At 38.9% G+C, this 12,217-nt stretch overlaps 2 protein-coding genes across 3 annotated transcripts in view; both read right to left on the bottom strand.

The window, feature by feature from the left end:
* cdh16 (cadherin 16, KSP-cadherin) overlaps positions 1-6,964 on the bottom strand; it is a 28,702-nt gene extending 21,738 nt beyond the window's left edge. For both annotated transcript variants that reach the window (XM_080884310.1, XM_080884311.1), the window contains exons 1-7: positions 6,867-6,964; positions 6,322-6,373; positions 6,126-6,224; positions 4,276-4,410; positions 3,883-4,012; positions 3,090-3,248; positions 1,029-1,225 (exon numbers count right to left, since the gene is read on the bottom strand). In XM_080884310.1, coding sequence (XP_080740436.1) covers positions 1,029-1,225; positions 3,090-3,248; positions 3,883-4,012; positions 4,276-4,410; positions 6,126-6,224; positions 6,322-6,366 — 765 coding nt within the window. In that variant the 5' untranslated portion in view covers positions 6,367-6,373; positions 6,867-6,964. The remainder of the gene's footprint in view (positions 1-1,028; positions 1,226-3,089; positions 3,249-3,882; positions 4,013-4,275; positions 4,411-6,125; positions 6,225-6,321; positions 6,374-6,866) is intronic.
* Positions 6,965-7,165: 201 nt separating this feature from the next.
* rrad (Ras-related associated with diabetes) lies at positions 7,166-10,250 on the bottom strand. The gene is made up of 5 exons (XM_080885517.1): positions 10,110-10,250; positions 9,440-9,830; positions 8,753-8,826; positions 8,425-8,629; positions 7,166-8,103 (listed from the first exon to the last, which is right to left on the bottom strand). Exons 2-5 carry the CDS (start codon positions 9,810-9,812, stop codon positions 7,826-7,828), a joined length of 930 nt encoding a protein of 309 aa, XP_080741643.1. The 5' UTR covers positions 9,813-9,830; positions 10,110-10,250; the 3' UTR covers positions 7,166-7,825.
* Positions 10,251-12,217: the final 1,967 nt, after the last annotated feature.

Below are 12,217 nucleotides of genomic sequence, written 5' to 3'. Positions count from 1 at the left end.
AACCTATAAATAGAAATTACATAGATACCATGAGATGCTTTTTGGAGTTAATCCAGTGTGAAAAAGGGACCGGCTCTGTGGGATTGTTGGCTTTTTTTGAAGAAAAGATGGCAATCAAAAATTTTCCATGGTATTTCAAGTTTCAGACATGAAATCGTACTCATATCTTCATGCAATCACCAAAGTTTACTTTTGATTTCAACACTCCTTTGTGAGGCTGCAACACTTAGATTTCTTTATCAATTCATCTTTCATTGCTTTTTAATTAGTATTTACTTAATTTAATCAGAAATGTCATGAAATCACAAATGTCTCTTTACAAGCTGATGGCTTTGGATATTTTGTTGTGGACAACTAAAGGTGTTAAAACTCAAAGATATTCAATTTACAATAAGTCTCAGTTGGATAGAAATACTTACACAGTAGTTTTTAAGGTTACATCACAGCAGCAAGAAGAAGAGAAATGTGCCAAAAAATAATAGGAATGACTTTCTATGGAACTGGACATTTCTTTAGATTATACAAGATATTCAAATATTTGTAGTAAGCCGTACAATACGATTAAAATTGCACTCCATATGTTCTGTGTATTTGAGTTTAGATTTTGGCTTAAAGCTGTAAGATTTGTGTAATACCCCTCAGAGTGATGGTAGGTTTGTGGGCGGGCAGCAGTGAGTGAGTAAATATGGGAGTTAAAGTGACTCAGTCAGGAGGTGGCCTGAAAGGATCCATGGCATTTGAACAGCCTCAATAATTTAGTATTTGGTCACTTAGAAGGAAACACTAAAAACAGCAACAAGCAATGTGAGGCCACTTTACTCAGACCACACTACTGACAGCGTTTGCTTGATTGCAACATGATAACATCTTTTTACTACATTAATAATGCCGCACCATTTAATTGTTTTTTTTTTTTTAATCATGTACAAAGGGCTTTACTTTAGATGGTGCATACAGTGCTAACATGGTGCATTTGTGTTGAACTGTTGCTGAGTCAATACAATCTTTTTGGTGTTTTGCTGTCTGACCTGTGAGATGGGTATGGGGTAAGGGCCCGGAAGATTTTCCTGAAGCCGTACAGGGTCAGGTGATGCCCAGGTGTTTCCTGTCACCTCAACAGTAACAATGCCAGCGGAGAAGAAGGCATCTGCCCTCCCAGCCATATCCTTCACCATCACTGAGAGCTTGTAACGACCACACATCTCTGGGTCCAGAGTAGAGGCTCCTGGTGGTGACAGAGGCATAAATTATACAAGAAAGCCTACAAGACTTTCTACAAGACAGCACTTTATTGGAACATATGTTTTACTTTCCAGAGTGCAAAAAGGCAAAAGTCCTGAAAGCTAAACAAGCAAACACACCATAATAACATAAAGACACTCCAATAATCAAAGCATTAACATGTCCTCACATGTCTGAGTGCTCCTTCTATCCGTTCTTTTGCAATTTCTTTGTTAAATGGAAGCAAAATAACATAAACAGCCGACTTGAAGTGTAATTGTGACCAGGTAGCCTAAAGAAAAGGTGCAAAAATCAAGGAGGCAATTTTCACTGCTGCTCATCTTGTGGAAATCATCAGCAGCGTGGGCCAGAAAGGACCGGCAAGTGTGAAAGTCATCCAGCTCCTGCCAAATCGTAGCAAAGGGCAATTCCAAAGCTACAGAAATAGCACTGGCACACAAGAATTTCTCGCATGTGTGTCCGCTGGACTAGAAGCGATATCACTGAATAATGTTATTGTAATACTTTTGTATCAAATATTTATACATTACTGGCTTTTTTGTGATGTCAGGCTTTTCCAAGACTTTTCATTATGTTCACATTTTGATCCTGTTTTAACAACTTCAACTTGCGTTTCTCAGAAGTGTTTTAAAGGTTCTGTACATATGTCTGCCTCTATGATTAGAAACTGACCACCAACAGCTTTTTCAGGAAAATATCAATAATAAAAATATTTCCTGATATTCTTTGTTTTGTTTTATGGGGGAAAAGGATTACTTGGTGTGAGTATTGTGCTCTTGCAGACAACATATTTGGACAATAACAGATTTCCTTTACTTAAGCACATTCATGTGGAAATAAATGAGATATTACAGAGAATTTACTTTTTGATTTTAATATGGAATTATTTAAATCACTTATTTAAATAAAAGAATTGTGTTTTAGAAACGTTTACACACACTAGATGTTTAAAGGTTATTGGACACTTGGATGCTAAATCACTGGTGGACTGAAGTGCATCGTTTCAGTGTTGATATCTGCAGAAAAGAGCTCACAGCAGCTCATACATGGGCTACAATTTAGATTCCATTGTGACAATGAAGAAGATAATAATGAGGTTCACTGTCAAAGAGATATAAAAATAGTTTGCCATAGTCAATATCTGGATTTTTTTTTCAAGCAAAAACTATGCATGCACATGAAATCTAGACAATTGCTGGCAACATAGTAGACCAATCAGTGCAAGTCTTGTGCATGATGGTGAAGATAAACCTGTTTATGACTGCAAATCAAGTCAAGAATGCTCGACATTGATGATGGTGAGCATGTTTCCCTCTCTGTTTCAAGATGCAAGCAAAAACTGAAAAGCCAGATTAAGGGTCTCTAAAGCCTTAACAGAAAACAGTAAGGTTGTGTAATGGTTTTGTGGCCTTGTGAAATGAAGTGAAAGTAAAGAAAAGAACTGCTCATGACCCACAGCATACCAACACAGAGCTGCTTCCTTTTGTTGCTTTGGCATGCGTGACTGCTAGTGCATCTGATTTCATTGCTGAATGGAGCAACGGGATGAATGAATGAGGTAGAGGAGCATCCGGTCCATTAGAATTCACTGCATGCCATTTCATCATTCAAGAGGACAAACTGTCTACATGATAAGCTCCTAAGAAATAAGAAAGCAATTTTTAATAAATGTAAAGAGTTGGCCTCTCAAATTGCAGAAAGTTAAACCTACATTGTAACGCTGCACTCTAGGTGACCCTCCACGCTGATTTGTTGGGAAAATATATGTTGAAGATTCCCTTTATGGATAAAACACTCCCCACAAAATTATCTTGACTATTTCCTTTCAGCGGCTGGTTGAGACTGACCTTCCTCAGTGAGTGAAACCTCCCCAGAGACGGCATGGATGGAGAACATTTGGCTGGAGGGAATCCTGGGTGTTTGTTCCATCAGGCTGAAGCGCAGATCAGCGTGGGGACTGTTGCGGTCATCGCGATCTAGCGCTTCCACTTGCATGAATGGTATTCCTGAGAGATACGGGTGACACAGAATTAAAGAGTGGGACAAAATGTCTCAATTTCCATCCTAACTATACCAAGAAAACATGCTGATGTGAAGGCAAAAGAACAAAAACATGGGTTGTGTAACAGCAAATCTTAAAAGTTAAAAGATGAAAACTCTACAAAATGCCTAGTCTGCACAGACAGAGTAAAACAGTAACAGAATTAGCTTCAGTGAGTTGACCTTTGTGGGAAATTCAAACAGAAAGCTGATCAACACAAAGGTGTATGTACCATCATGGTTTTCTTAAATGAGAAATACATAAAAACATAATTGAGTTAATACTATGAGCTAGACCATGTGTATATCGAAAGGACTTCAGATGGAATACACTGGGGCCTTTGTATCAAATAAATGTGATCACCAAAACCCATGACAAAGTCTTTTTGTGTGTGTGTGATTGAAATGATGCTGTTTGCAACGTTATTAAATCTATTTATACTGATGTTAAGGTTAAACTGCCGTTTCCACGGAGATATGAGGCATGTTTTTTCACTGTTGACGACATTCAGCATATTTCATAAATCAGGACTGACGAATGTGACCCAGCCTTAAATTGGCTGTGTAATACGTTCACATCTGAGTGCAAGGTTCTCGTACCCTTGAGAAGCCCGAGCTGCACGCTGCCTCTCATGCTCTCCTCTATGAACGTAGGCACGTTGTCATTCTTGTCGATGACACACACTTCAACATTGAAGCTCTGATGATGCACTGACGTTCTGAAGGACACCTGTGACGCGAACACAAACATGTTCTGTAAGAAACACACGCTGGAGCCCACGTCCACCCTGTTCATGCGAATCGTTTAGCAGCCCCAAACTGCTTTGAACAACAGCACGTGATCATTATGAACAAGATGATGAACAAGAGTATAAAAATGTATTTTCTATGTGAACTATCTGTATGGCACATTGGAGAAAGTCATTCATTAGCCGAAACATGACTGAAAATTGCTTTCGGTGCACTATGATCAGAAAAGAAATGTTTTTATACCTGCAGAGAGTAAGATGGCTGCTTTTCCCTGTCCAGTGGTTTTAGGGCGTACAGAAACTGAGCATCGACTCCAAATATGCCCTCATCATCTCCTGTTACCACCAGGTCACTATAATTAGATGGCAGGCTTTGAAGCTGTGGGGATGAAGACAAAAAGTATGCATGAAAACAATCAGTTTGTCATCCTGGTTAATGGTTAATGAAAAAACATGCACTACAAGCAACTACACAGATGCACCTGCATTTAAACTAGATGACATTGCAACAAATGCAGCATGATTAAAGTGCAAGCGATAATCTGCTCTTCACGTTTTATCCTTTTCTGGTAAGTTGGTTAAAATTGAGCTTTTTTTACTCTCTGCCGTGTTCACTAAGAGACAATAATTGAGCTCCCACAATAGCTGACCACCATTTGTTCCATGTGCCTTATGAGAAAGCAGAGCTGTGGTTTGCCAACAAGCAGCAACATTCCTTTGGGCTTCTTGTGAAAAAAATAACATTCAAATACTTGAATAAAAGATAAAGGAAATTCTCAAAGTTGAATCTAAATCCGATGTCTTCATCTGGAGGCTACGCGTTTGTCTCTCTTTATTCACTTTGTTAGTTAAAAGTGTGCTAATCTGCTTAAAATAGCCCCAAAAGAGCCACAAAGTGTACTTATGTTTGAATAAGATAGAGTTTGAGTTAGACTGAGTAGGACATCTTTACTTCTTCTTCGCCTTCTTTAGACACCTCCCTTCAGGGGCCACCACAACAGATCATCTGCCTCCATCTCACCCCGTCCCAGCTCTCACATCATCCTTCACTGCATTTATGATTTATTTTGAGGTCTTCTGGGTGGATGAAAGGGCATTACCAAAGCAGGAATGGACCAACAGGCTGATTTGTTTGAGCTTTTATAAGTGTTTTATTGACAGTAAAATATGCTTCAGAATTTCTATTTACCAGCCTCCTGCCATTCAACTTCCCCAATGACGAAATTACTTGATTACAAAAAATCCATACAATGTTGCAGTGCTTAATGAGAGGACGCTCATGGATGCTTTGAAGAAAAAATATAGCAGCGTCTGAAAAATCTACTTTAGAGCAGACGCTGAAACTGCGTATTTACAGTAATCTGCGAGTTTAGCCCTCTCTGACGAACGCAACTTCATGAAAAGGTTTTTGCCTTAAACGAATGTGAAGCAATTATTATGTCTATTCCATTTATAACACAAAGTGGGGTTATTATCCTCCATTGTGGCCATTAACAGGCTATTTGTGTGTGAGTCAAAATGACACCCAGACTGACATCAAAGCCTAAATATATTCCTATGTTTCATACAAGACGTGACGACACCACAGTCCAGCCCAATAAAATGCCAACATTCATGCTGTTGCATAACCCAGAGGAGGTCTGACTGACAAGTATGAATTAAACATCCTGTCTGCCACCCAGATGGACTATATGCAGAGACTGAGGCTGACACCTGACAAGCATTGTGAACATGCCAATTACCAGGTTTATACACTTTCAGGTCTGAGTGCAGGAAAACACACAGATCCAGCTTTGGTTTGCAGCATAATTTCCTTTTCTATCAGTTTATTTTTCAACATGTTACTGATTACCGAATGATGATTTTAAATGTTAAATCTTGATTAAATTTTGCATTTCTGACTTTTAAATAGTGAAAGGTCACGCTTACAACACAGAATTCTTACTAAAGTGCATTTGAAATCAAATCAGCTTGTATTTCTGCTTAGATATATAATTACCTAATCGCCATGATTAAAAAGGTTACGTTTAGAGAAACACATCTGCTTTCTTGGAAAATGAGCACAAGAAGTACAAGAAGTTTTAAGTGCCTTACCTTGGTTAGATACCATGGGAAAATACCATCGTAGTTTTCAGGGACACCAATTTTAACATTCGTTCCAGCACATGGTGCAGATGTATAAAGTACTGCCCACTGTGAAACAAAATATTGTCTTGGTAGCAGCTAAAGGTTCATGCAATAATGTTATCTTAGTATGAAAGGTTAATGTAATACAAAAAAATCTGCTTACTATGAGAGCTGTGAAGAGCATTGGTGTAGCTCCTCTCTCGGCCATGTTCCCCCTTGCAAACGGGATAAATGTATAATCATAGCATTTCAGACCAACTGGTCTTAGCACGACAAACACTTTGTTAAAGAGGCACCACTTACGAGAGGATTTCGCAGTTTTTAAATGAGCAACAGCGTGCACTCAAATGCACAACCACCTATGAAACCACTAAATGCCACATTTGAGCCCACACAGTGGACAACAAGAAAGACACTTTTGATTGGAAAGCAAAAGTAAATTTCTTTTTAGGTTAATCTAAAAACAAAGCGTATTTCATCATTAATGCCTGACAAATATCTTGTAGCTGTGTAGCAGTACCCAATCACTCTGAATTATGGTCATGGTAATCACTTACAAACTCCTCTAGCTGCAATTAAAGCCTCCAAAGTACAAAAGATAAGCTGTGGGTATACTGTAGCTCGACAGTAATTACGATAGGAACATGCAATTAATAAAGAAAATTAATAAACAAACTCTATTCTCTAAACAAAAATGTTTCATCTTACCTTCTCCAAATGATGCGTGTGCTCCCTCTGAGAGGTGTGAGAGGAGTTTAAATTGGGTGGAAAAACTGAGCACTTGTACTCCTTTTGGTGGATTAATGGTTAACACTTTGCGAGGAACATGCTTAACTGCCTGTTTTCCTTCCTGCAAAACCAGTGACCAGTGAGGTTCCATTGCACCGATAAGATCAAATGAATATTGATGAGGATGTACGTCCACATTTACTCAATTTCTGCTGCGTTACGCTGAATGCCTCGGTGCCTTGGGATTAAAGACAGAAGGCAGTTTATGGATTGTTTTTTATATTTTATTGAAAAAGGAACTCAACGTAAAAAGAATTTTCAAATCATGTCAAAATTCACAAGACTAGTATAACTTATTGCTTTACTCAGACATTCACAACCTGAATTCAGCGTTATGGGAAAAAAAACATAGAATAACAGATGTTTTGAATAGTCCTCAGTAACTCTGCCGAGGCACGAACCTGCGTACCACACTTCAAGTAAAATATGACTCCAGAATACCTATCATCATTATCCTTTGCCTTGTCTTACAATACAATGAGATGTATGTTGCCTTCAGCGTGACTCAAATATTAGTATATACATCACCCCCCACCCCCTACCCATTTAGTTAAAGGGCACAACATTAACCTAACCGCAAGGCAATTTCGCAGCACATAGAAATAACAAGCCTTTGTGGATTTTTTTTTTCATACATACTGATGACAATGTGTTTAAGGCAGACAATAAAATAAATGCAGGTTATCACCATGATATAACTCAAACAACATCAGTCATTTCATTAACAATAGCTTCTTTTTGCTTTTGGTTGATGTCTAGAAAACAAAAATATATTTCAGTACAGTTCTGTTAGTCCTTTTGGGTTAGTGTTAAAACACACAGCATCTGGTCTTCAGAGGCCAAGGGGGAAAAAATTGTCCTTCTGTCCCATCTGTCACTCAGAGAACTGTTAGGTCATGGCAGGACTTTGACTTCTGCCTGAAAGCCATTTTCTTGTTCTTGCGTGCGACCATGCGACCCAAAAACCTTTTAGCCTTCTTGCCGATGCTCTCTCTGCGTCTGCAGTTGGCCATGCGCCGGGCGTTCTCCTCCTTGCTGTCTTTTCTCAAACGGATCTGTCTGACGATGCCCTCAAACAGGTCCTGCACATTGTGGTGAAGTGATGCAGACGTCTCGATAAACTTGCAGTCGAATACCACTGCACAGGCACTTCCTTCTGTAATGCAGAACACAGGAAAGAAGATTAAAACCCTGAGAAAGTTCACACTGAAATGGAAAACTGTAAGCTTAGAGATGACGAATTAGCCCTAAGTCATGAAAGCGGCAAATCTCTGGCAGATTGCTTGAGCTGCAGAGGAACCTGAATCAACCTGAGCAGTCAGCTGTGAAAAGTGGATTGACCCTAGCAAAATCAGTGAAGCTCAACCATCTGTCAGATTCTGTCTTGAAATGCCTCAAGCAAGGCTTTAGTCAAGTGGATTCAAATCTATCTCCCCTGACTGCACATTTTAAGATCGAGTTTATTAATCTCACTTACCATCTACGGACACCTCTCTGGACCGCACCAGGTCACTCTTGTTGCCCACAAGGATTATGGGAATGTTCTCTGACTGTCTGGCACGGCGCAGCTGAATGCGGAGCTCCGATGCCTTCTCAAAGCTTGATTTGTCTGTCACTGAATACACAATGATGTAGGCGTCTCCCATTCTCATGCACTGGTCCTTCAACCACTGGCTGTTATCCTTCAGGAAAGAAACAGAGACTAAATTTAACATCATACATGGCTGAATGCACCTTTTACAATTTCAAAATCCCTGAATCAATGCAAATGGACAAACACTTCATTAATAATATATAAGTCTCACCTGTTCCCAGATGTCATACAACACGATGGATGCCTCTTCTTCATCCACCAACATAGATCTATCGTAAGTGTTTCCTAAGGGAGGAAAAATAAATATTGTGTTACACACTGGCAGGGAGAGCAAAGTGTCTTTTATCTGAGCAATCATGTTTGCTGTCAAAGTGTGTTGCTGCTATTTTTTTTTCCACTCTGATTTTTGGCACTTTTTTTTCTTTCTGAGTCTACTCATTAAACCAGATCACAGTTTGTGATCACGCCATCACTGGCCTTTTGTAGGTTCCCTTCACATAGTGCTATTGGGTGTGCTTCTGACAGCTGGTGCCGCACTGTATGTGGAAATAGCAATAATCAATGCATGCACAGTCCTCATATAATACTGAATTGTACAGCTTTAGTGCAGCCTTTCTGTAATTTAAAAAACTGCAGCATTTGTTTTAAATCTACTGGAAATAAGTGTGGTGATGTAAATTGTAATAGTGCACTTAAAAAGTAATATTACTTTAAAATATGTTATAACCGTCCTTCTATATATTTTAGTGTTTGTTCAGTATTGTATAAAATTAAATAAAGCAGCCGTTGGCATGTCCATTTATTACATATCTTCACAGACAATGAAACATCTTCATTGTGTGTGTCTGAGAGTGTGGGTTGCTATGGTTGATGACTCATCCCCAGCATCACCATTTACCTGCTTCATCGCAGTCGTGACTAGCATCCTCAACTCCTCCAAAGACGCGCGCCAGGCTGGACTTGCCGACACCGTGCTCCCCGAGGAGAACCACTTTGTACACCTGGGAGTCCGCTTCGCTGCTGGTGGAGATCACCGAGTCGGAGGAGTCTGAGGCGTAGCTGCCACGGTGCTGCTCGCTTGGGGAGTAGGACGTGCACCGCAGTAAATTGGACAGCTCGTCGGTCTGTCCCGTCTGTGGCGTCGAGGCGCGCAGGTCGCGGTCGTCCACGGGCATGCTTCTCCTGTGTAGATTGGGTAAATTCATTGGGAAGGGCACGCTTCCTCTCCTCTTGTCCATGTTCCTCAATTTGTCACCCTTGTTCAAAGTCATTGTGCTTCTATCGAGGATCTGTGGATAGATGTGCCATGCGTAAATTTGCGATCATTTCAGCCACATTTAAAGAAAGAAGCGCTATCAAGATCTGCACAGAAATACAGTGGGAGATCATTTTACAAATATGTTTACCATTGTAAGTCATATTGTAAAATAAAAGCTGTTATCCCACATTTAAAGTAAATATATATAAAAATGGTCGACCTGACCTGCCCACATGTTTATTCACAAAAAAAGGTCAAAATCTAACCAAAGCTTGAAATCTCTCCCCAGCGGCCCCTTAAAAACACTTACTCGGTGCTGAAAATTAAATCCAACGAAGGCAATCCAGTAATCCTTGGTATAAAAAGTTGCTGTAGCCGAAAAGCGGTTTTTGCTCGAGTCTGATCAGAGTCGCTGCTCGGGTTATTTATACAGGAGTAGAGTGACGTAGTAGGGATTCGCCCCGGAGACTCGCGTCTCCGTTTATTGTAGTGGTGCGTAATGGTAACATCATGCTGCGGAGGGGGTGTATGATTGGAAGAGCTGAGGAATCTCCCTTCCGCATCCTCAAATGGAGCTTACTTCTGAGGGGGCGGCCAGAGAAGTCTCGAGACTTTGAAGAGGGGAAACCCACTTAAAGCTGGAGTATAAATATTTGATATATATCTAGGAGATGGTTCTAGGTGGGATGTTATAGCCTCACATCGTCACGATGCAAGTGTGTTCAGGTTCACACACTAAATTATCTTAACGAAATGTGTTGTCTGGATCCAACTGATCTGATCTATGAGCAGTGGCCACAGCGCGGTGGTCAATGCTACATGTATGTAATATCATGAGAATGATATGTTGTTATAATATAATATAATATAATATAATATAATATAATATAATATAATATAATATAATATAATATAATATAATATAATATAATACATACTTTCTATAAAAAGCTAAATATTTGTAATTAGACAAGGGCTTCATACAACCACATTTAAATTAAATTTTCGGAGCATTTTTAAACGGTGCTATAAATGCATAAAATTTTAATACACTGTAGGTGGTGGATTATACTCCATATATCCCACCACCTTGGTCTTTCCACGATGAAATAAATGATGCAATCATCAAAACCGTCCTTGAATTTGTAGACGCCTCCTCTTAAGCAGCCAGGTCTAATCTTTATCCGTTATTCTGGTTATACTGTTTGACTGTGCAAAAGGCTTTAAATGGTGTGTGTGGAGACTATTTCTAGTGCTAAAGGAGAAACACAGAAAGCCTTAGTTTTCTATATTTCACGTCTGGATGTATTGATATGCTAAATATGGATCCAGCATATTCTGCATAATTATTTGGCTGAATATCAGGCCAACAGCATGACGGCACGGCTGGTAGTGATATTGTTAAGTGTCACGTTCAAGTGGATATTGTAAACTCTGAATGGTGCGTTTCTGCCCTCTTGTGGTTACGTGCAGGCATTACAGTTGAACCTTTTGAACTCGACTATAGTGTGCCAGGTGTTTAATATTATAATACTGCACAATGAGTGTGACTTAAGTATTACTTAAGTATTACTTCTGCTGATGTTTGCATTTTTCCACTGTTTCACTATTAAAGAAACTAAATCTTTCAACATTACATAATCAAGTATAGTTTAGTTCACACCACCCTGAAAAAACAAACCATCACTACACCACCCTGGATTTATACTCTTTTCCAGAAAATAGCTGATATTATGTAACTGAATGATGTTTAAAACACAAATGGAAAAAAATCACATACAGTTAGTCACAAATACTTAGTTTTTAAAAATTAAGTCCAGCTTGTTCTCATCATATTTCAGCTTCTCCAACACAATTTCCATATTCTCATGTATTTCTGTTAACTGGACAGAATGAACAGTTCCCACGGATGCAGAGTAATTGCCGCTTTTAAGTAGGACACCTTTTAGACTGGCATTTGTACAGACAAGGAACAGCCTCCATCACTGGATGTAGTGAAACATTCAAAGATATAGAAAAATATAATAATAAAAATATCTGGATCGTGTTTCTAATTGCCACTTGTGAAACAACAAAATGAGAAAGAAAAACTGACATTATTTTTTAAATCAGCAACCCAAAATGTGTAAATAACATGTACAGCAAATGTGACACATGCCTTTCTCAGATGAGACATCATGTCGCCATCTATTGGCCATAACACAAATACAACGAATTTGTATAAAAAATAAAGCCATAAGATGCATAGATTTAGTAACTGAATAAACATTAGTAAAATAAATAAATAAATAAATAAATAAATAAATAAATTTCAGTAAAAACAGTACAGAACTTTGGATTTGACAGAAAGTTTTTATAATGCTTCCTTCTGAGGTGATTTCTGATATTCCTGTGTTTTTCATGTCAATTGTCTGTCAG

The sequence above is a fragment of the Rhamphochromis sp. 'chilingali' genome, assembly GCF_963969265.1.
Source record: "Rhamphochromis sp. 'chilingali' genome assembly, chromosome: 6".
NCBI lineage: Eukaryota > Metazoa > Chordata > Actinopteri > Cichliformes > Cichlidae > Rhamphochromis > Rhamphochromis sp. 'chilingali'.
This window is presented reverse-complemented; position numbering and strand designations above follow the sequence as displayed.